Here is a 22,292-nt window from a genome sequence, read left to right as displayed (position 1 = left end):
CCCTCCAGCTACTTCGAGGAGATAATTGTGGCCTTGTGGGTGCTGCAGCTGCGCTGGGGGACTCTGGCAACGAGGCTGTGGCTGAAACGCCTGCTCATTGTTGGTAGTTGGGCAAACAGACCCATATGAGACAAACAGGCTGGTGTTTACTGTAGTAAATGGTTCCTCTGGTTCCAACTAGTGAGGTTGTGCTGGGACAGCCCTCAAGGCTCAGGGTATTCACACACCAAGTCCTGCCTCTCCCTAGCTCAGGACAGTTTGGGCTTCCCTGCTGAGTCCTGAGCAACTCACACACGTGTGCTGCATCATCGTTAACAGCGATGTGCATGTTCTGCCGTATTACTGATTATTTCTTTTCTCTCTCACCTTCCTCTCCTCCTACAGCTGTTATGGCCTTTCTCTTTGACTTGAAAGATCTTGTGGATCTCATGTCCATCGGGACCCTCCTGGCTTACTCCTTGGTGGCGGCCTGCGTGTTAGTACTGAGGTATGGATGTAGAAACAGCCTCTCTTGTACCGCAAAGACAGAAATCCACACAACAATCAGATGCCTTCATAGTTTCCATGGACCCAGTAAAACTGTGAACATCTCCAGCTATAAGCATGTGAAGAACTGGTTTCTTTAAGCTTATGGGGGATTGTATGAGCTAGATTTGCAAGGGTGCTCTCTGAACTTGGTTAACCCTTGGTCCATGCCAATCCTGCTGCGGTCAACCCTGAATACCCTGGGAGATGTACTAATGGGTAGGGATGAGATATGAGTGATTGTGGATACCTGCATCGTCATCACTTTTGTTCCTACTGGGGATACAGTTCCAGGTCACCTTACTTTTGAAAGCATACATATGTCTTTTAGAAGTGCTGAGCTCCCACAGCTTCCCTTACCTAATTTGAAAATTGAGTATCTTCGTTGCTTGGTGCCTCGCAGACAACAGCACTCTACCCCTGAGGACTGTTTTTCGAAGATCGTGTTACTGAAAAATACCTTTGTGTTCAATGACTTATTCAAAATCTGATGGAGGCTTTTTACCTGGTCGCAGCAAAAGCATTGAACTAAGAACTGTCTTGCAGCAGGTGAAGGGCAAACACTGTGCTGTACTCTAATACTGTTGCTCTTTGCCTGTGCTGTGCACCCTGCCCCTTGAAAATCCTTGATGATTTTCCTTGCCCTTCTTACTTTTCCTCTGATTTCCCAGTCCCTTCTTCTCCATACAGTTGTAAATGGTTTCTTAATGTATTTTTGCAAGCTGCTGTACCCGTTGCATGGCATTTTCCCCATTGCAGATTTGCGGAGCTGACAGCCTATCTTGTAGCAGCCCAGGCAACTGATTTGGCTGCCCCGTTGGCTGCCTAATGAAGTAGCAGCTGAATTGTTTCCAAAGCTGTAAGGTTCTGCCACCAATACCCTGCTGTGGCTGAAGCCAAGGATCTCACCCCATTTCTCACTTTGCAGTGTTTCACAAATGCCCTCGTTGCAAACCCATCCCCACAGGAGCAATTTTAAGGTGTCTTTCAAAATGGCCCTTTCCTTTAGTCAGGCTTATGGCTGAGAGTCAAGGGCAAAACCTTCTGTAAAAGAGAGCTGAGACTGAAAGAGTATTTTTTTTTTTTTATAGATCCACATGGTTGTGCATCAGGACCCGGTTGAATGAAGTGCTGTCCACACATGCAACAAAAAAAATTACCATTCTTTGTTCACCTCTTCCTTCCCTATGTGTCAGCAGACAAACTAGAGAAGAGACAGGGATGGAGGAGGATGGGGCACCAGGGACATCACTTGGGGATGAGATCAGCAGCTGCCAGGGTGTGATACCTGCTGAGCTGTTGCCTCAGCCACCTTCATGCCAAAACGCAAGAGCTAAACTGCCACAGATAACACGACAGCCTGGTTATGACTGTCTGTCTGTCCCTCTGCTGCTTCCTCCTCCAGTCATAGAATCATAGGGTTGGAAGGGACCTCTGGAGATCATCTAGTCCAACCCCCCTGCCAGAGCAGGGTCACACAGAGCAGGTTCCACAGGAACGCGTCCAGGCGGGTTTTGAATGTCTCCAGAGTTGGAGACTCCACCACCTCTCTGGGCAGCCTGTGCCAGTGCTCTGCCACCCTCAGGGTAAAGACGTTCCTCCTCATGTTTAAGTGGAACTTCCTATGCTCAAGTTTGTGCCCGTTACCTCTTGTCCTGTCCCTGGGCACCACTGAAAAGAGCCTGGCCCCATCCTCCTGACACCCACCCTTTAGGTATTTATAAGTGTTGATCAGGTCTCCCCTCAGTCATCTTTTTTCCAGACTGAAGAGACCCAAATCCCTCAGCCTTTCTTCGTAAGAGAGGTGTTCCAGTCCCCTAATCATCTTGGTAGCCCTTTGCTGCACCCTCTCCAGCAGTTCCCTGTCCTTCTTGAACCGGGGAGCCCAGAACTGGACACAGTACTCCAGGTGCGGCCTCACCAAGGCAGAGTAGAGGGGGAGGATGACCTCCCTCTACCTGCTGGCCACACTCTTCTTGATGCACCCCAGGATGCCATTGTCCTTCTTGGCCACCAGGGCACGTTGCTGGCTCATGGTCACCGTGTTGTCCACCAGGACTCCCAGGTCTCTTTCAGCTGAGGTGCTCTCCAGCAGGTCAGCCCCCAACCTGTACTGGTGCCGGGGGTTATTCCTCCCCAGGTGCAGCACCCTACACTTGCCGTTGTTGAATTTCATAAGGTTCCTCTTTGCCCAACTCTCCAGCCTGTCCAGGTCTCTCTGTATGGCAGCGCAGCCATCCTGTGTGTCAGCCACCCCTCCCAGCTTTGTGTCATCGGCAAACTTGCTGAGGGTGCACTCTATCCCCTCATCCAGGTCGTTGATGAATGTATTGAAGAGGACTGGACCCAGTACTGACCCCTGGGGAACACCACTTGTCGCTGACCTCCAACTAGACTCTGTGCCCCTAATCACTGCCCTCTGAGCTCTGTTTTTCAACCAGTTATCTATCCACCTTACTGTCCATTCATCTAGCCCACTTTTCCTAAGCTTCCCGATGAGGATGCTGTGGGAGACGGTGTCGAACGCCTTGCTTAAGTCAAGGTAGACCACATCTACTGCCCTCCCCTCATCTATCCATCCAGTCATGCCATCATAGAAGGCTATCAGATTAGTCAGACATGATTTCCCCTTGGTGAATCCGTGTTGAGTACTTCTGATAGCTTTTTTTTCCTCCACATGCCTTGAGATGATGCCCAGAACAAGCTGTTCCATCATCTTTCCAGGGATGGAGGTGAGGCTGACCGGCCTGTAGTTCCCTGGCTCCTCCTTCTTGCCTTTTTTGAAGACTGGAGTGATGTTGGCTTTCCTGCAGTCCTCAGGCACCTTGCCTGTTCTCAGGACCTTTCAAAGATGATGGAGAGTGGCCCAGCAATGACTTCCGCCAGCTCCCTCAGCACTCTCGGGTGCATCCCATTGGGGCCCATGGACTTGTGAATATCTAATTGATCTAATTGATCCCTCACTCGATCCCCCTCAACCCAAGGGAAGTCTTCTTCTTTCCCTGTTACTTCCCCCAATGTCTGGGACTCCTGAGGGTTGGGCCAAGCAGTAAAGACCAAAGCAAAGGCGGCATTCAGTAACTCTGCCTTCTCCGCATCCTCCATCACCATGGCTCCTGTCTCATTCAACAGTGGGCCCACAACTTCTCTGGTCTTCCTTTTGCTTCCAATATACTTGTAGAAGCCCTTCCTGTTGAGCTTGACATCCCTAGCCAGGATTAATTCCAAGGCGGCCTTGGCTTTCCTTGTTTCATCCCAGCACGCTCTGGCAGCATTCTTGTAATCCTCCCAAGGGGTCAGTCCCTTCTTCCACTTATTGTAGACTTCCTTCTTTCACTTGAGCTTTTTCAGAAGCTCCCTGCTCAACCATGCAGGTCTCCTGCGTCCCTTGGCTGATTTCTTTCTCTTAGGCGTGCACCAATCCTGAGCTTGGAGGAAGTGGTCTTTGAATATCAACCAGCTTCCTTGAGCCCCTTTTCCTTCCAGAGCCCTAGCCCATGGGATCCCTCCAAGCAGTTTCTTGAAGAGGTCGAAGTTAGCCCTCATGAAATCCAAGGTTGTAATTTTACTTCTTGATGTTTTGTGCATAGTACCCATAATCCTGAACTCTATCATTTCATGATCACTACAACCTAGGGTGCCCCCAACTTTAATGTCCTCCATCAGTCCCTCTGTGTTTGTCAGTACCAGGTCCAGGAGTGCTCCTCTCCTTGTTGGCTTCTGTACCACCTGTGTCCTTCTGTACCATGAAGTCCTCCCTTGATCGTGTTTTGGTGACACAAATGGTAGGGTTTATGGAAGAGCACTGTTCAGTTTAAAACACCGACGTTACAACCAAGCTGTAGGTGATAGTAGCTGACCATATTTGCTCGTGTTATGACAGCGTTATTCCTCATGTTTCCCCCTGAAACAAAAGGGCGTAGACATTATGTGTGCCTATTCTGACGTTATAGTGATCTGGCGTGCAGCCATGGCTATCTGTGTGGCTTTTGAATGAACAGTACCCTGCACCAAACCAATATGCTCTTTGTTTCATTTCCCTTTTCCCAGGTATCAGCCAGAGCAGCCTAATTTGGCATACCAGATGGCTAGGACAACAGAGGAGACAGATAACAACGAGTCTGTGAGCACCAGTGAGTCACAAGCTGGATTTTTGCCAGAGGAAGAGGAGAAATGTTCCCTCAAAGCCATACTGTGTCCCCCAAATTCGGACCCTTCCAAATTCTCTGGCTCGGTGGTGAACGTCTCAACCTTCATCATTGGTAAGCACTGGGCAGTGAGCCAGCTGGTAGGTCCTTGTACTCAACCTGGTGGGAAAGCTCACCTCCTAGCTGTAATTTTGGTGAGCTCTTGTAATGGCCAAAATAACTGAAGATCTACAGATTAAATTCATGACTTGAAGAGAAATCCACGTATGAGAGGAGGGGGGTGTATAGGGGGAAGGGCATATCTCTTACAGTTAGCTTTTTCGTGTGTTGCTGTTCTGTTTGCTGAGCTTTCAGATTCTGCTTTGCCTGCTTGTGGTTTTAGGGTGGTTTTTTTTCCTGTTCCTAAGAAAAGAATCAGTAAGCTTTTGGTGTCTGTTCACAGGTTTCCTTATTGTGGGTAGCTGTATCCTCACTGCCCTTGAGCCGAGCATTCTGATAAAGGCTGTATGGATTATTGCTGCCATCCTTGTTCTTCTTGTCAGCTTCATTATATGGAAACAGCCTGAAAGCAAAACTAAGCTCTCCTTTAAGGTGAGTGTACTGGGAGGTGTGGCGAGAAAAGAGCTGCTTGGGACGTGACTGGAGGAGGAAGTGCATGTTGGCCTGTATCAGAAGGGGGGACGTGGCCAAATGGACAGGCAGAGAATATAGGCATGATGTGAACTTTTCCGTGCAGGGCTGCCAGTAGAGCTGATAGTTTGAGCTCTCCAGCTAGCGTGGCTGTAACCTCTCGTAGGCTGCACTCATAGTATAAAGGGATGTCCTGCCAGAGCTCAGCTCAGCCTTTGTGGTTTCCTCTTTGGGTCTAACCTCAAACATCAGTGTTGGTGCTTTGCTGCAAAGTGCAGCATGGCAGAAGCGTTGTGCCAAGCCTGTTGCCCAGCAGTGGCATGTGGGCAAAAGCAGATCTGGCACAGAAAGAGGGGCTGAAGGTGTTAGCTGAGAGGCTGGAGAAGGGAATCGGGAGGGGAAGCCACGCCTTTTCTCGTCAGAGATGACAGTAGAGGACTTGGAAGGAAATGTAAATGGTGCTGGAATCCAGGAGAAGCGGGGAGGGCAGAACCTGGTGCAGAGATGTGGGCAGAAGGGAAGGGCGGGACAGGGCTTTTGAAAGCAGATGGTTATAGGATGTGGAAGAGACAGATACCAGAGGAAAAGGGGATGGTTTTGAAAGGCCGTGTCAGATTGTGGATACAGAAGGAGATAGAACCCATGAAGCAAGTTTTGCGTGTGAGGGTCAAAGGGTTACTCACTAAAAGGCTCTACGAAAGTGCACTTTCATGTCTCACTTAGTCCCCATGGAGACTAAGGGATGATCATTCTCTTTTTAACAACCTTAAGTATGAAGGACTCTGTTGTTTTCCTGCCCTGTCCCAGCACACCATCCTTTCTACGTAAAACAAACACCGGGATGGGGTTTTTTTTCCCCAGTATAATCCTGCAAGTCATGTTTTATCATACTGTTTTGAGGTTATTTCCCCAATTTATTAGTTTTGGATTCTAATCCCGTCCTCCAAACTGCTCTAATTTTGACTGCTCTTCAATTACAGTTTTTCAGTAAATTCTCTAATTTTAGTAATTTAATCCAATCGGAGTTGCCCAGTGTAATGTTTGCAGCTCATCATGGGGTTATTGTCTCAGAAGTGGACACAGAATGTCCAGGAGCAAAAAACTTCAGAATTGTCGTCTAGACTGTATTTTCTGAACTTGCTTCTGAGATCTCTTTGCCTTACACTCAGGATATTTTACCTCCTTTTTTTTTACCTCAGCCACTACACTGTCTGAGAAAAAAAAATTAGATCTGTCACTGCTAAATCTGCAATGGCTGTTTCTTATCTCCTCTTTGTCCTTTAGACATTTACAACGTGACTGTCTAGTGATTTTTCTCCAAAGTCTCTGGGAATCCAAGGCTGAGTGGTTTGTTCCCCAGTTGTTTTTCTGTATTTCTTTTTAATAGGTAATTTGTCTCCCTTCTCCAGTCTTTAGAGACCTTACTGACCTAGCAAGAGCTCTCAGAGATGCCTATTAATAGTTCAGAGATCACTTCTGCAATCTCTGGGTACATAACTCACCCCTCTAGGGAAATCTCATTTGTCCCTACTGACTTGAGAAAGCCTAATTTAGAAAAATATTCTTCTTCCGTTTTCTAATTTGTGTGTCCATCTCGGTTCCCTAATGATGTGAACAGCTGCTCACCATAAATATTTTTTTGGTGAAGCTTAAATCAAGAAAGGCCTACAACATGTCATCCCGCTTCTTTTTGTAAATCTCCTTTTTCCTTAGGATTGACGTTTGCTTTCCTCTTAGTTCCACCGTATTCACAAACCTACTGTTAAAAGTTATCCTTTCTGATTTTGTCTTTAAATGCCTGTGCTATTTCTTTACATTCTGATTTTTGCATTTTGGCTTTACTGTCTCATTCTTCTTTGTATCTCAGATCATTGAGGCATTCTTGGTACAGCTGCACTCCTCTCTTACAATATCTCCTGGGTTTTTTTTTGCTCTGGGATAACTTGCTCTATATTGCTTAATTACCGTGGTACCTGCTGGATGAAGTTCCTCAGGTCCCTCCTCTGACATTCCCCTTACTTTCTTCTCCTGGTCTTCAGTAGGTGCCTATCATGATGCAGTCCTCGGTCCTCTTCTCTCCTTTCCCCCACAAGTGTTTAGTACTGCTGCTAAAATTTGCCTCTTGCCTCCTTCCAGACCACAAAACAAGGACAACCGTTCTTAACGCAGGTGAACATCCCTCTCCCACGGTAGATTGATGTCCTCCGTTTTGGTCTAACCTTGCCTTTTCTCAGATCTGGCAGATGAAGAGTTGGTAACAGCCATCATGTCCTGTTTACAAGGGATGCGGTGTTTTTGCCTGCCTGTTGATCTGCCCTGTGGATGTAACGTATCCCTCTTTCTTTTTCAGGTACCTCTTTTGCCTCTTCTTCCTGTTGTGAGTATTTTTGTGAATGTTTACCTCATGATGCAGCTAGACGTAGGCACATGGATACGGTTTGCAGTCTGGATGGTCATAGGTGAGTGTGAGAGAGTAAAAGAATTGCCTATGCTCAAAGTTACTAGATTGTGTTAACCCTAAATTTATTGTAGCCTTCCAGGGAGGGGTTCTTGCATCATCATCATCCTTGGGCAACCTCAGTGACTTAACTGAAGCCATTTTGGCAGTGTGTCTCAAGCCTTTTTTTAAATTCAAGGGTCGTGAAGCCTTTGTAAGGACAAAACAACAACACATGAACCATCTTATGGGTCCTGTTGACAACAAGAAACCATGCAATGTTTCTGGTTGGCTGGCCTTGAACTGCAGTCCAGGTGGTGGGGCTTGTGCTTCTGGAGCTGAAGGAGCCGAGCTGCATGTCAAGGAGCTCCCAATAGCCACGTGGAGAAGGCTGAATTGCCTGAAATGCCCAGGGAATTTGTTACGATGAAAACAAGTAAGATTAGCGCTAGTTGTGAATGTATTTTACTGAGACGGAAGCTGTAGGTACACAAATAGAGAAAGCTCTTAGCAGAATGATTCGCAATGAACTCACTAAAAGCATGAGAAGTTTATTGTATAATCAGCCCCCCATTTGGGGCCTGGATAGATTGTCTTTTAAAGGCTGATGCCTGTGGTAGTGGCTTTTTTCTAAGGAAGGTGGTGGCTGTCTGCTAGAAGCTAGCTCTCAGGATGGCTGGGCTTATGCCCGGTGTGACCTGTGTCAGGCGGTGTGAGTAGGGGTTTCTCTTTCCTTCCAGAGCTAACGGTGCCCTCTCCCCTTGGCTTCCTCAGGCTTTATCATCTACTTTACCTATGGAATATGGCACAGCGTGGAAGCCACCTATGCGGCCTCAGCAGATGCGGAGAGAAACGCGGACGCTGGTTCGGACAGCTGTAAATGACTGCACGTTTGGCTTACGGGCAACTGGGGAATGGCTGCAGTGAAGGAGGCATTGCAGTGGGGATCCTGAACCAGGCTACATCTGGTTAATCAGTAATGCAGGAATAAGGAAGCATAATGTGGGACTCCCCAGCCCTGTTGCTGCAGCTTGCAGTTTGCTTAGTAGCACAGTTAAAAGGGATCACAAGGAGAAAAAGCCACACCTCTGGCATACTCCCAGCAACACTGTCAGCTAATCTGGGGCTATGCCCTTCCCTTCCTCCCTCTTTTTTTTTTCCTCTCCAGTGTGTAGAAAGAAAACTGCTTCTGTGTGCCAGTTAACCTTAAATGCTGCTATGAAACTAGGCCCCACAAAGGTCTTTCTTTCACTAGCCCCGGGAATTACCTCCCCACAGAGACTCTACCTGATTATACATGGAGCAGATTTTGCAGTGCTACTGTCAGGCTTAGACCAGATCCGTCCTTCACCCGATGTGAGCTGTACCCCACATATACGCACAAAACAAGGCTCTTGCCAAACACCATCTTTCACCTGGTTAAGAAAGCACCTGCAAGGCTTGCATTCTTTAAAGTATCAGGTCTCATAGTTTTTGTTGTATTTAACTTTTTTTTAACTATGTACTCATATGCTTTAAAGCGCACCGCTGCTGTGAAATGTTGGGAGGGTTTGTAGTTGCTGCACATCGGGTGAATGGTCATTTGCCAGCGCGCAGGTAACGCCAGCAGATGTTTCTGCTGACTATAGGCTCAGCAGAAGGACTGCCAGGTTTAGCCATAAAACTCTTTGTTGCAAGTACTTGAATGGCTTGGGAATGGGTTCTCCAAAGAGCCGTCCTACCTCGTTGCTTCTTAAATCACCAGTGGTGTGGCTGCAGTGGTGGGGTGGCTAGCAGAAGTGAGCCCAGCTCTGACAACAAGCAGGGCCCTGTTTTCCCCTCCCCGCATCAGTTTTGTGTGCTGGACGTGTGGCATTAGCAAAAGATTTGTCTGTGAGACTTTGCTTTGGTGTTGGCAGGTGGAGTGTGTTTCTGCCCTGGGAAGGGGAAGCACAGGAGGATCCTCAGGGGCTTGAACTTCATCCGTGAGCAGTGCCTGGTGTCTGCCTCCTGCCCAGGGGAGGGTTGTGGGGGTGTGTAGGGGCTTCTTGGTCTCAGTGGTCCCAGTAGAGCATGCAGCCCAGAAAACACTGCTAAGCTCTAGGGCCTGGCTTGCCGAGAGGAGTTTTCCCTTTGGGGCTGGAGATCATCTCCAGTGCCTGGCTGTCGTGAAAGGTGGGAGATTGAGTTGCGACCAGCGTCTGTGGTTGGTTGGCAATTGCAGGTAGAGCCTTGTTTTTGCTGTAAGATTAATTAATTTTATTGTTATTTTTTAATTCTCTGTACTAGCTTTCCCCAGCCAAAAAAGGCTTGTTAAAACATCAGGAAGGTGGACCATGCCCATGTATGCCACTGATTTAAATTCACACTTAAGCTTGTATTGAAAAACAAATCATAGAATCATGGAATGGTTGGGTTGGAAGGGACCTTTGAAGATCATCTAGTCCAGCCTCCCTGCCATGGGCAGGGTCATCTTTCACTAGATCATGTTGCTCAAAGCCCTGTCCAACCTGACCTCAAACACTTCCAGGGATGGGGCATCCCAAATAGATACTGCAGAAGTCCCCTCTCCTGACCTGAGTGGATGCTGTCCTAGGTTTCCTCCGTGCTACTGCCTCTGAACACCGGACAATCTTTAATCTATTTGTCAGTGTGGCTCTCACTGACAAAGGGATGGGCTCTTTTCCCCATCATTCAGTTGGAGAACTGAAGAACAGACCCCTGCATGACTTGACCAGGGTCTCACCAGGCATCTGGTGCAGCAGAAAAGGGAACCAGACCATCTCCTGGATTACATGGCCAGACTGTGGACCATCTCTCACAGGTGTCCAAGAGAGACTTTATAGCCTTTCTGCCTGCTGAGGAGTTTTAATCTTGACCTTCTAGTACACTGGGAGGCTCTTCTTGCCAGGGTTGGAACTGGAGGAAGTGAAGGCAACGTGTGTGTGCGTTGCCTCCCGAGTATATTCCAGGGTGCATTTCGAGTGCAGTTCCCCCCTCAAAATGAAGTCAGGGTCTGCTCCAGTTGATGGGTCTTGACCATCTGCCAAGCCTTTGCTCCTCGTGCATTTACAAAGTTTTACTCAGGCAGGGAGAGAGGGATGTCAAAATTAAAAGACACTGGGTTGAGGTCTATTTTGTTCAAACACAGGCAAGCTCTACACGCTCCACAGCCTCCCAAAAAGCACTGAAGAGGTGGTGGGAGGGGGAGAAAGTGTAAACTCAGAGGGAAGCAAAGTTTCCCATTGTACCAAAAATGTAAGGATGTTTTTCCCTACCTTGGGTACCAGCCTCTGAGCGATTAAGACATTGAGCAATGACCGTTTGGAGGTGAATTCTAACTGGAAGTGTGTTTCCAAAGAAAATTATTTAAAAATATGCAGATTTCTTGCTGCATGTAACTTTTTTTAATATATTAATGTTAACTTATTTTTGTTGTCTACTTAGGGATCTATTCTGGTACTTACATTCCATACTTTATTTCAGCTTCTGTGGCATATACCAGCAGCACGTCGAAGAAGGAAAAGTCCTAATGGGGGTCATTTTTCTTCAGTTGCTTTTTTCCTGAGTAGGTTCATAGCAAAACCTTTCCGTGTCACCAGATTTGACATTTAAATGTGCCATCATCTGTACCACCCCCAGAGCCACCCAAATTTGCGAGTGGAGGTGAGGATCTTTAGTGCCTCCCCATCTCCCACTCCTCCATCATGACTTCTTCAACCCATCAGTTCCCTGGTGGTGGGAGTTGTCATTCCTTTTGCTGTTTGTTGCTACTCGCCAGATACAAGGTGGTGGAGGGAACCTGCAGCCCTGCGCAGTGAGCGGGAAGCGTAGGTGTCTCCCTGGCTCTCTGCCTACCTGATTCCCCCGTGTCTAGCTGGATCTGGGGACCTCCTGGCCTCCTCTTCGCGTGACTTGACCCAGGGAGTGGAACAGTGGGGAGGTGATGAGTTAGACACAGCTGGTTACTCCTGCCCCATCCCCTCCTGGCTGCATCCACCCCTTGCTTCTACGTTTTGTAAGCTGAAAGGCAAATTTGACTGCCTCTTTCTAGGACAAAGTCAAGGACTTTGCCAAACGAGTGCGCTTTTTTTTTTTTTTTTTTTTTATCATCTCCTCTCCCTCCCTGCTGATGTCTGCATGTAACATAGATCAAGCCAGGTATCTTTGAAGACATGCAACTGCTGCTATGACCTTGCTGTTGTGGATGATATGCCTTCCTTCATTTGAGCTTTTCTTTGTAAATAGTTCAATCATTATTTTATTGTAAGAATATTTTGTACAGATGCAGAGCATTTCGCTGTATGAAGAGGTGGGAATGGAGAAGCGATGCCGTTGCTCGGCCTGAGAATAGATCCTTTTCTGCCAAAGCTGAGAGACGTAGTAAAAATGGCTTGCCTGATCTTTCGGGGCAGGCTCTGGCCCGAAGGACTGACCTTATTTTAGCGTGTTTGGTTGCTTCCAGCCTGCTCGCGTGGGAGGAACCCTCCGGCAAAGCTCTTGGGAGGGTCCTACCAACTGCTGGTGTGTGGAGGTGTGCAGCGCCGAGGCTGGGGCGTGCAGTTATATGGCTAATCCGGACACATAGCCAGCCAGCCGTTCTCAATGGAAAACTGGTGTTTAAACAGCTCCCCCCGCCCCCCCCATAAAGAAAAAGAATTGTTTTCTGCAAAAACGACTAGCTTTTGCTTATTTGCTTACAACTTTCATTCTTTGGTCACTGAAAATCATTACTGGCTGGGTTTCGGCTTCGTTTCACCCTTTTCCCGTCCGTCGGGATGTAGTTTGCCGCTGGTTCGGGCAGCGAGCGCCCGTGCTGGGTGTTGGGCAGCTCTGTCGGACACACCAGCCCCAGCCAGGCATGGCGGGGGCCAGGCTGGGCTGCAGGCAAAGTGCTGATGGTTCGGAGCCGTTTGTGCTTAGTCGCTGCAAGGGGACCACGCTGGTGAAAGCATGGCTGGTGCTGACACCAGGCGTTGCTGTTTTATCGCCAGGGTTTTGGACGGGTGCAGTTTTAGCTGGCAGCGCTTGCTGTGGGCACTCTCATCCTTCGTCCGTCCCAGGTGAAACCAAGCTCCTGTTCATGGTGTACAGAGGGAGCCTCTCGCTGCCCGCTGCCTCCGATCCTACAGAGTTGGAGACCAGAAGGCAATATGATAGGATATGATGTTTATATTTTGTAAAATCTGCTTCTTTAGCAATTGCATTTTACATCCTAATGAATTCCAATGGGATTTCATAAATTCCCGTCCCCTGAAAGCCCCATACAAGTGAGCGTTGCTGTCACCTGCCCAAGGCAATAAGGGCGACAGGCAGGTCAGGCGGGCTGGGGGGACTTGCTTTGAAGGGGAGGAGGAGGAGTGCTGCTGGTTCTCATGCAGAAGGCTGCCCTGCATTCCCTCCCCTGCATGCGCGCCCCTTGGCACCCTCCCCTTTCGAAGGAAGTCTCTTCCCTCTGGCAGAAAAAGCATCTCTCTTTCTAAAACCTTGTGACATCCGCTGGGCCTGACTTTACCGGGAGGTTCCGTTTCTTCCTTCTCCTTACCAAAAAATTGCACTTGTTCAAGGCTACATCTGTGTACACAGGGAACCAACACACGCCACCTCCCCTTTCCACAGGGCCGTCCGCCTGATCTGTGCATCCCAAAAGGGAGATGAAGGCAAAGCTGCCTTGCTGGTGCCATCAGTTGCTCTGCCCACGGCCATTTGCCTTGTGGTTTGTCATTCATTTCCCACTCCAGCAGCGATGCCTTCCCCATAACCCCCGCCCCGGGCTGCCTTACGCTCTGTGTTATGGTTGCAACTGGGGTCCCGTGGGGTGTCTGGCACCCAGCTGGAAACCCAGAAGATCCAGGAACGTCTCTGCCAGCAAGAGCCAGACCTCGATTTTTCTCAGGGTATTTGCTCCTGGCTCGTGTTCCGAGACGCGAAGTTCATCTGGGACCTGGCAGGCTCCAGCCAGAGGCACCTCTCCCTCTCCGCACTGCACAGGGCGATGGTTTTGGCAGGGTGACTCATGTTTTTGGGGCAACGGTCGGAAGCAAAGTGTTCCCTTGCAGCACATTGTGCCTTCCAGCTGCGCTGGGTGCAAGGAGCAGGAGGAGCCGCTGGCAGCCCGGACGCGATGTGCTCGCAAACCTAGCGTGAGTTTGGGTCATGTCAGTAAAGGGATTTTTACTGACCGAAGCCATGGAAGAGTCTGTATATTTTTATTTTTTAACTATTAAGCAAAATGTAAATACCTTTCTGTTGTCTTGTTTGATGGTCTATTTTCCTAATGATTTCTCAGAATTTCTTACAGGCGTGATAAATAGTTTTAATGCTTGTTCTGCAAACAAATCTATTTTTTATCTTTTTAATCTTTGTTTTGGTTTGATTTTTTTGTTTTGTTTTGTTTTTTTTTACGGTGTCCATGTAGCGATTAAAGCCTTAAGTTTTAAAATGTGAACCTTGCCCCCAGAGCACAGCGCGGGTGCGCAGCTACTTTTTATCCTGGTGACACTGTAAATACTTCTCCCCCGGAACGATGCTTTTGGAAGTTGGAAATTCACTTGTAATTATGTGGTACAGCATTAAAACATTTTTTCTTGATACCCAAATAAATGGCGCCTATTGTTTACCCTCATTTGTAAGCCTGCCTCTGTTTTCCAGCTTGTTCCCATGTCTGATGGCTCTCCCAGTCTCTGCAGGAGAACGCTTGCTTTGGGAGCTGCTCGTGTTAACTCTGCCCCATCTTTGGGGTTTGATGAGACCGGTGGGAGAATACGTCATGTGGGGAATTTGCCGTGGGCTGGGGTCTGCGCTGGGTGCTGAGCAGCCTGTGGCTGCTGACATGGAGGTGAGTCTCTCCCTCTCTTGTAGCACCAGTTCAGGTATTAGGTGGGACTTCAGGAACCTGCAAAGTTAGCCTAAAATTTACCCAGGTGTTGTAAATTTTGCTGGCATTGCAAAATTTGGTTGTCTCGGGAGATTAGGACGCTGTAATGTATGAGGAGCTGTGCTGGTGGGGTTTTCCAGGGCAGGGTCTGCAGGACAACAGTGAAGCCACCAGGCAGGAGGAGTCTGTCCCCTGCCCCCGCCCGCATCACTTGCAGCCTGCGTGTGTGTCCCACGATGCATGAGGCAGTGGCCCCAGAACACCGCTTTCCTTCTCCTCCCAGTCGTGGTCCTTCACGGCTTCGTCTCTGCTAAGCGAGCCAGGGGCCTGGTAGGAAATCTTTCACAAGGATGTTATCGGGCCCATTCCTGAGGTGGGACGTGCCCTGGCCCCTTCTCAATCCTTGTGGCAAAGCCTGAGGAACGGGGTGTCCTCAGTGGGAGGGCAGGGCCAGGGGAAGGGCTGTTGAAATGTGGGTGACCGGCACATTGCTGAGCGTGCGTCTTTGCTGCTGTGCCTGAACCACCGGCAGAAAATGTTCCCCTTACCACGTGCTGAAGCACGACACCTTAATAAAAGCATCGCAGACCACGATCCCAGGTCTCCCAGGAGCCCCAGTTGCGTTGGAAGCACCCTTAGAAAATGAATTCATGGGATTTTTGATCTAATTTATAGCACGTAAACCAGAGTCAGGTAACCCAACCACCCAGCCCCGCTGCCAGGAGGCTCAGTGGCTGTCTGGCTTTGGCCTCTACTGTCACAGGGTAACTCTCTAATGGGGTTTTGCTTTGTTTTCCATTTACTCCAGCTCCTGTGTGCACAGACATACAGAAAACACGGCAGGACACGCTGGTTCCTATGCGTCGGCCCCCATGTGCGCTGGCGCATGTATTTATTATCAGGAATATATTACACTTATCTGTACATCATAACCGAAATAATACAAACTCTTCCTGTAATCATTAGCCACATAGTAAACGGGACCACAGAACTCCTGCTGCATGGGAAACTGTACAGAGGCTCCTCAGCGTGTCCATGGGACACAACCACCATCAGTGCAGAGACGTAAAATACCTGATTTTTGCACTTGATAGTTTTTCCTTTCCTCCCCACCGCCCGGCCCCACCTCAAGACTTTGCCGCTGGCCGAGATAACCCCTCGGAGCCAGCAGCCACGGGAGTTGTTGTCCCAATGAGGCCAAACAGCGCTTTCCTGCAGAAAAACAGAGATTTCCTGCAGCTTTTCCAGCTCTCCGTGCCCCCTGCTCGCCACTGGGTCTCCTGCTGTCCCACTGCTGTCACCTGCTCCCGGTGCCAATCTCTGGGCCTCCTTCAGAGCAACTATAAGCTGGTTTTATTGCCGCTGCGTTGAATAAAGATTAACCAAATCAAACGTTCTCCTTTTCAAAAGCATAAGGGCAATAAAACCCAGCTCGGCGCTGGCTATGTTCCCTCTGCTGCCAAAGGCCGCCCTACCCTGCAAAACAGGAAAGCCACCGCAGTGGCCACGGTGTTTGGGAAGTGTCCAGCCCCCAGAAGCAAAAGCTTCCCCTTGCTCATCTTTGAGCAGGGATGGCTGGGGAGCAAGGACTAGAGAAGTGGCTCCCACACCGCTGGGAATGCCAAGCTCACCGTGCAGGGTCACAGCTCCCTGGCGAGAGCCGGAGTCACCGGCTTGGCCGCATGCTCGGGGGGTCTTCATTCCCCTTCACACCTACTCTGGCATGCAGAGGCAAGGAGGGACAGGAGAGAGGAAGAGCAGGAAAAAAAGGAGTGACCTTTTTGGGGGGAAAAAAGTCCACGTTTCTGGGCTTGCACCAGAAGGAACCACTCTTCGCGCCCACTGCAGCGATGGGTTTCTGGGTCCCCACTGGTCAGGCAAAACTTCCTGCAGCTTTGCTAGCCATCGGGTAGGCCCCAGAGGCCGTGCCAAGGAAGAACCCAGTGAGAGGCAGGATTGGGAGGCAAAAATCAGATGGGAAAGGGATTGGCAATGATACCAAACGATGGTGGAGCTGGGATCGGTCCCAGCTTTCCCAGCATAAAAGCCCCACTCCCAATTCACTGCTGGAAGCATCTCTTGCATATGAATTTAAACTAACAAAGTGATAAGGAAAGCACCAGAAATTAGAGGGAAAGAATGAATAAATTAAAAAAGGACGGGCTCAGAGAGCCCATCAATATGCTCTAGTGTGTTTAGCATGGAAAAGCTCATATTAGCATCACGGTAACAACTCTGGTTGTATCGTCTCACCCATTTTTCAGAAGGGTAAAAAGGAGGCCCCTAGAAACTACCAACAAGTCCGCCTGACTAATCTGGTGGTCCTCTGTGATGGAGTGACTGTGTTGGTGGATAAGGGAAGAGCAACTGATACCATCTACGTGGACTTCTGCAAGGTCTTTAATACAGTCCCACACAACATCCTCGTCACTAAACTGGACAGATATGGGTTTGATGGATGGGCGTTGGATATGGAATTGGCTGGATGGCTGCATCCAGAGACTTGCAGTCAAGTGCTCTATGTTCAAATGGAGATTGGTAACAAGTGGTGTCCCTCAGGGGTCTGTGCTGGGACAAGTACTGTTTAATATCTCTACTAATGACATAGGCAGTGGGATTGAGTGCACCCTCAGCGAATTTGCAGATGACACCAAGCCAAGTGGTGCAGTTGATACGCTAGAGGGGAGGGATGCCATCCAGGGGCACCTGGACAAGCCTGAGAAGTGCGCCCATGTGAACATCATGAGGTTTAACAAAGCCAAGTGCAGAGTCCTGCATCTGGGTTGGGTAAATCCCCGGTATCGATACAGGCTGGGGGACGAAGGGAGTGAGAGCAGGTCTGCTAAGAAGGACTTGGGGACACTGGTGGATGAATAATCAGACATGAGCCAGAAATGTGCGCTCGCAGCCCAGAAGGTCAACTGTGTTCTGGGCTGCATCAAAAGAAGCGTGGCCAGCAGGTCGAGGGAGGTGATTCTGCCCCTCTACTCTGTTCTGGTGAGACCCCACCTGGAGTACTGTGTCCAGATCTGGGGCCCCCAGCACGGGAAAGACATGGACCTGTTGGAATAAGTACAGAGGAGGGTCACAAAAATGATCCGAGGGCTGGAGCACCTCTCCAACGAGGACAGACTGAGAGAGCTGGGGTTGTTCAGCCTGGAGAAGAGAAGGCTGCGGGGAGACCTTCTAGCAGCCTTCCAGTACCTAAAGGGGCCTTGTAAGAAAGATGGAGAGAGACCTTTCACCAGGGCCTGTAGTGACAGGACAAGGAGTAACGGCTTTAAACTAAAAGATGGTAGACTTAAATTGGACATAAGGAAGAAATTCTTTATTGTGAGGGCAGTGAGACACTGGAACAGGTTGCCCAGAGAAGTTGTGGATGCCCCATCCCTGGAAGTGTTCAAGGCCAGGCTGGATGGGGCTTTGAGAAACATGATCTATTGAAAGATGTCCCTGCCCATGGCAGGGGCGTTGGACTAGGTGATCTTTAAGGTCCCTTCCAACCCAAACCATTCTATGATCCTGTGATCTCATTGTTTCAGAATTGTTTGGGCAGACTGCAACATGACAATGCAGTAGGTATTGCAGATATCTGTGCATTTAGCAAGTATGAAAGTGATTAAGGTTGTACTTGGCAAGGAGGGGCTTTGTGGGCCTGTGTGTGTTGGGTGCCTGTCCTACTTTCAGGTTGTACTCGCTGGACACACTAAAATCTAGTAATGCACTTCAACAGTAGTAGTTGGTGTGGCAGGATCTATTCTAACAAGATGCTCAATTTATCACAGTATCATGCAAAAGCTGCTACAAAAATAAATTTCTCTAAAAAGGAGAAAAAAATCATTTTTTTTTTTTCTAGTGCTGTGGAACAGGCCACAGGCGCTTTGATGGTGATTGAAGCTGTATCTAAGCTGCCGTCTGTGAATCCTGAGTACTTCCCAGGAAAGCTGAAGCACAGCTCCCATCCGAGCAGAGCCGGGTAGGAGCGCCGCCCTCCCCGCTGTGCTCCTGCACCCCGGGGATTCTCTGCACGTACCGTCTCTCGCTTACTTTGACCCCGGTGCTCAGAGCAGGAATGCACGCAGGCTCTTTGCCCCAAGCTGGGTAGAAAAGCATCCCACAGATCTCCCTTTTTTTCAAAAAAATTTACGCTCAGGCATATTTTTTTTCTTGCTAGCAGTGCCCACGAGGGACCTGCAGCCCGTCCCACCCCATCCACTCCTCATCCTCGCCACCCCCTCGGGTGGGGGTCACGCCAAGCCTGGGTGAACCCCAAGCAGGGAAAGTTAAAGGTAGTTTAGCCACTTTTTTCCATGAACCTTAAAAGTGCTCTGGAACTTTGGGTAAGCTTTAGCAATGTGAAATAATATATATATGGGGAAGGAAAGAAATTCTGACCTCATTTGCGCCCATGTAGTCCACTGGTGTTGCACCACTGTTTGGTGTTACAGATGGGAGGAACCCGGAGCCCTATCAGGTGCCCGGTATCTCATCCTAATACTGGAAACCTCTTGGCAAGCAAAGATCGAGGTTGAATAACTTACCTTCTCCTTCTTGCTTACGGGACTTTAAATAAATCAAAATGGACCGGAACCTACAACCAGAGATTTTAATTGTACCCAAACCAGGACAAGGTAAAACAAGGTAAGACCTAACTAGGATTTAAATTCACTAAAATTGAAACACGTTAACCAGTAACCTCTATCAAATTCGCTAAAAACCCTCAGGTTTCTCATCTCTAGCCTATCTCCACTTACAATATCGATGCTAAGAGTTAAAAAGCAGTGAATGGTATGCGTATCTTATCTGGTGGTCAATGCAAAGGTGATGGTTTCAAAGGCAGTACTGTCTCAAAATTTCAAAGTCGCTGGTGTTCATGTTACATAGAGTACCACTTGGTGGTCATTTGGAAGGCGCTTCTACTTCTGTGTAACTTTCTTCTAGATTGGGTATAAATATTCCTGGGAAGCTAAACAGAAATGCTTTTCATTTAGATACAAGTCTTAGGCACGAGTTAGAAAACTGCTGACTGTAATGAAAATATATCAGCACTTAGTAGTATCCAATAATATAAAAAAAGCAATTCAGAACATCTTCAACTACATATATATGTGTGTGCGTCTATATATAGGTATAAAGGTACAATACGTACATGTATATAAACACAGACACATATACAGAAATATTAACAGCTTGAACTGTATTTGTAACTAACCTGAAATACTGCAGCAAAAGTTCATTCTGATGAACCATTAACATAGTAGTTTCCAACTTTTGGCTCTAACCATAGTTAAAATGTTAATACACCAAGCTAAACATTTTGCTATCCTAACCTTCTGCTGTCCTAGCTTTTTGCTATCTCTTTTGCTACCCTAATCAACATGTCAGAACCAAGAGCTCCTATGTGGGGACTATAAGAGTACCCTGCCTAGTGCAAAGCTATGCAGCTACCGAGCATGCCTGCAGCCACGAACCCTGGGCGCCTGTTGATGGTAATACTTCGCTGGATGGTAACATGTAGCAGATTGGAAATGCAGAAAAGGCAGGGGACCTTTGGGGGTCAGGCGCCGAATCATCGCCGCAAGGTTCTGACTTTTGCTGGAGAGGAGTCCTCTGATGAGCAGCGGTAAAAAGAAGTGGATGATGGTGGTGGGAGTTTCACGGGGCTCACGGCATCTCCCTCCTGCAGCTTCCAGAGAAGCTCTTCGTTAGTCCTGCTCAGCTTCTTCTTCTCCTCCACTTCTTTCTCAACGTATTCTTGAAGATTAGCGTTCTCCTCTGACAGTTGCCTGGAGAGGTAAGCAGGACAACATGTAAGGTGGTGGAATTAATGCAGCCAGTTCTGCACAAGAGGCAGGGCCAGGCAGGACCCCCAGCACCTCCCTCCAACCCATCCCATCCCATCCCATCCCATCCCATCCCGTCCCGTCCTGTCCCGTCCCGTCCCGTCGTGTCATGTCTCATTCCGTCCCTAGAATCACAGAATCATAGAATAGTTTGGGCTGAAACGGACCTTTAAAGGTCATCTAGCCCAACCCCCCTGCAACGAGCAGGGACATCTTCAACTAGATCAGGTTGCTCACAGCCCCGTCCAACCTGACCTTGAATGTGTCCAGGGATGGGGCATCTACAACCTCTCCGGGCAACCTGTGCCAGTGTTTCACCACCCTCATTGTAAAAACTTTCTTCCTTATATGTAATCTGACTCTACCCTTTTTTAGTTTAAAACCATTACCCCTTGTCCTATCACAACAGGCCCTTGCTAAAAAGCTTGTCCCCATCTTTCTTATAAGCCCCCTTTAAGTACTGAAAGACTGCAGTAAGGTCTCACCTAACCAGGTGACTGGTTTTAAAAAAGACAGGGCAGTGCAGGCAGGCTGCGGGACCTGACAGACAAGTGTTTTGGGCATGTGCTGGCAACACCACCATCCTGGAGGATGCATGCAGGAACACCTAGCTTCTGCAGCCCCATTACGCTTGGGCAGGAGCCAGGTCCTGATGTGATCAGCCTGGGGCAGCTCTGGGCATGTACCTAAACTTGATTTACGGGCAACTTCAGATTCCGTAGAAATAAACAGGGAGGCACCTAACCTCCCTCCTAGCTATTTCCAGGGTTCAGCAGCAGCTGGGTGTGGATTTTGGATGCACACATGAAATTCTGCACAACTCCTGTTCTGGGAATAGCCTGAAGCCTATAGCAGATGTCACGGACTGCTGGTCCACTCTCTTTGTGTCATCAAAAGTCTCTGAGAGGGTGGAGTTGGCATTTCTGATTTTGTTTAAAAAAACATTTTAAAAGAATTTCTGCTTTTCTAGCCTTAGCTCCTACTGAAATGGAGCTCAGGTGATCAAGAATATGTCTGTTCTCCCAGTCCCTGAAAGTTTTGAACCATGAAGCAGCGGCTAGCAGAGTCAAAGGATTAAAAGACACGAGTTGGCAAAAGTTTTCAGAAAGCTGCTTGCCTGGTAGAGGAGGAAAATCCTATTTGCAGTCCCATTGGGGAACCAGCTGTGGCATGAGCTCATGGTCTAACAGGCACGAGAAAGTCCACATGGGAGCTCACCCTGAAGAAATAACTCCATAGGAAACCTCTTGCTACACATGGAATTACTTATTTCTTTTGCAGTGTCTAACAAGACAGGCCATAAAAGTTATACACAAAGCCCCACTACATCCTTTTTCCAGCCAGAATTCACTAAGAAAAAAACCCAAACGCGTGCCTTCCCTGCCTTTGTGCAGCTCTTAGCGTGTGACTGACTGGTAAAGCTCATCTGGATACTGGGAGCAGGCGATTCACACCAGCACAGACCTCAGTGCACGGTGAAGGGCTCCGCTCCCTCCTCTGCTAAAGGTACTGCTTGGGCAGGGGGCAAGCACATCCCACAGCCCACCACCACGTATCAGCCTCCTTTACACTGGAGGCTTAATGCTGCTTGCTGGAGGTATGGCAGGATGCATGGAAGCAGCGTCCTCTGGAGCCCCTCACACAACGGACTTTGCGGCACTAACGCACGCTGCAATCTGCTGGCAGAGGTGGGCTGCACGTTGTACACGCAACCTGCAGGTAAGCAGGGAGACGTTTGAGCAGAAAAGTAGCCAGATGCCTGTGAACACACCTTACAGCATGTGGACATGTCCTCCAGAGAGACCTGCTTTGGCACGCGGATGGAGAAAGGAGCTTATCGCACTTATTTTAGC

General features: G+C 48.7%; 2 protein-coding genes across 7 annotated transcripts in view; one reads left to right on the top strand and one right to left on the bottom strand.

Moving 5' to 3' along the window:
• The window catches only part of SLC7A1 (solute carrier family 7 member 1), a 54,143-nt gene extending 39,686 nt beyond the window's left edge, over positions 1–14,457 (top strand). For 3 of the 4 annotated variants that reach the window (XM_054214533.1, XM_054214550.1, XM_054214559.1), the window contains 5 exons: positions 385–487; positions 4,576–4,787; positions 5,116–5,264; positions 7,654–7,762; positions 8,515–14,457. In XM_054214533.1, coding sequence (XP_054070508.1) covers positions 385–487; positions 4,576–4,787; positions 5,116–5,264; positions 7,654–7,762; positions 8,515–8,624 — 683 coding nt within the window. In that variant the 3' untranslated portion in view covers positions 8,625–14,457. The remainder of the gene's footprint in view (positions 1–384; positions 488–4,575; positions 4,788–5,115; positions 5,265–7,653; positions 7,763–8,514) is intronic. The other variant, XM_054214541.1, reaches the window with a different exon arrangement.
• Positions 14,458–15,470: 1,013 nt separating this feature from the next.
• The window catches only part of MTUS2 (microtubule associated scaffold protein 2), a 351,967-nt gene continuing 345,145 nt past the window's right edge, over positions 15,471–22,292 (bottom strand). For all 3 annotated transcript variants that reach the window (XM_054220594.1, XM_054220605.1, XM_054220613.1), the window contains one exon: positions 15,471–20,382. In XM_054220594.1, coding sequence (XP_054076569.1) covers positions 20,166–20,382 — 217 coding nt within the window. In that variant the 3' untranslated portion in view covers positions 15,471–20,165. The remainder of the gene's footprint in view (positions 20,383–22,292) is intronic.

This window comes from Rissa tridactyla, chromosome 1 (genome assembly GCF_028500815.1).
Source record: "Rissa tridactyla isolate bRisTri1 chromosome 1, bRisTri1.patW.cur.20221130, whole genome shotgun sequence".
NCBI lineage: Eukaryota > Metazoa > Chordata > Aves > Charadriiformes > Laridae > Rissa > Rissa tridactyla.
Note: the sequence above shows the minus strand (reverse complement) of the source record. Positions and strands in the feature narration are given on the sequence as shown.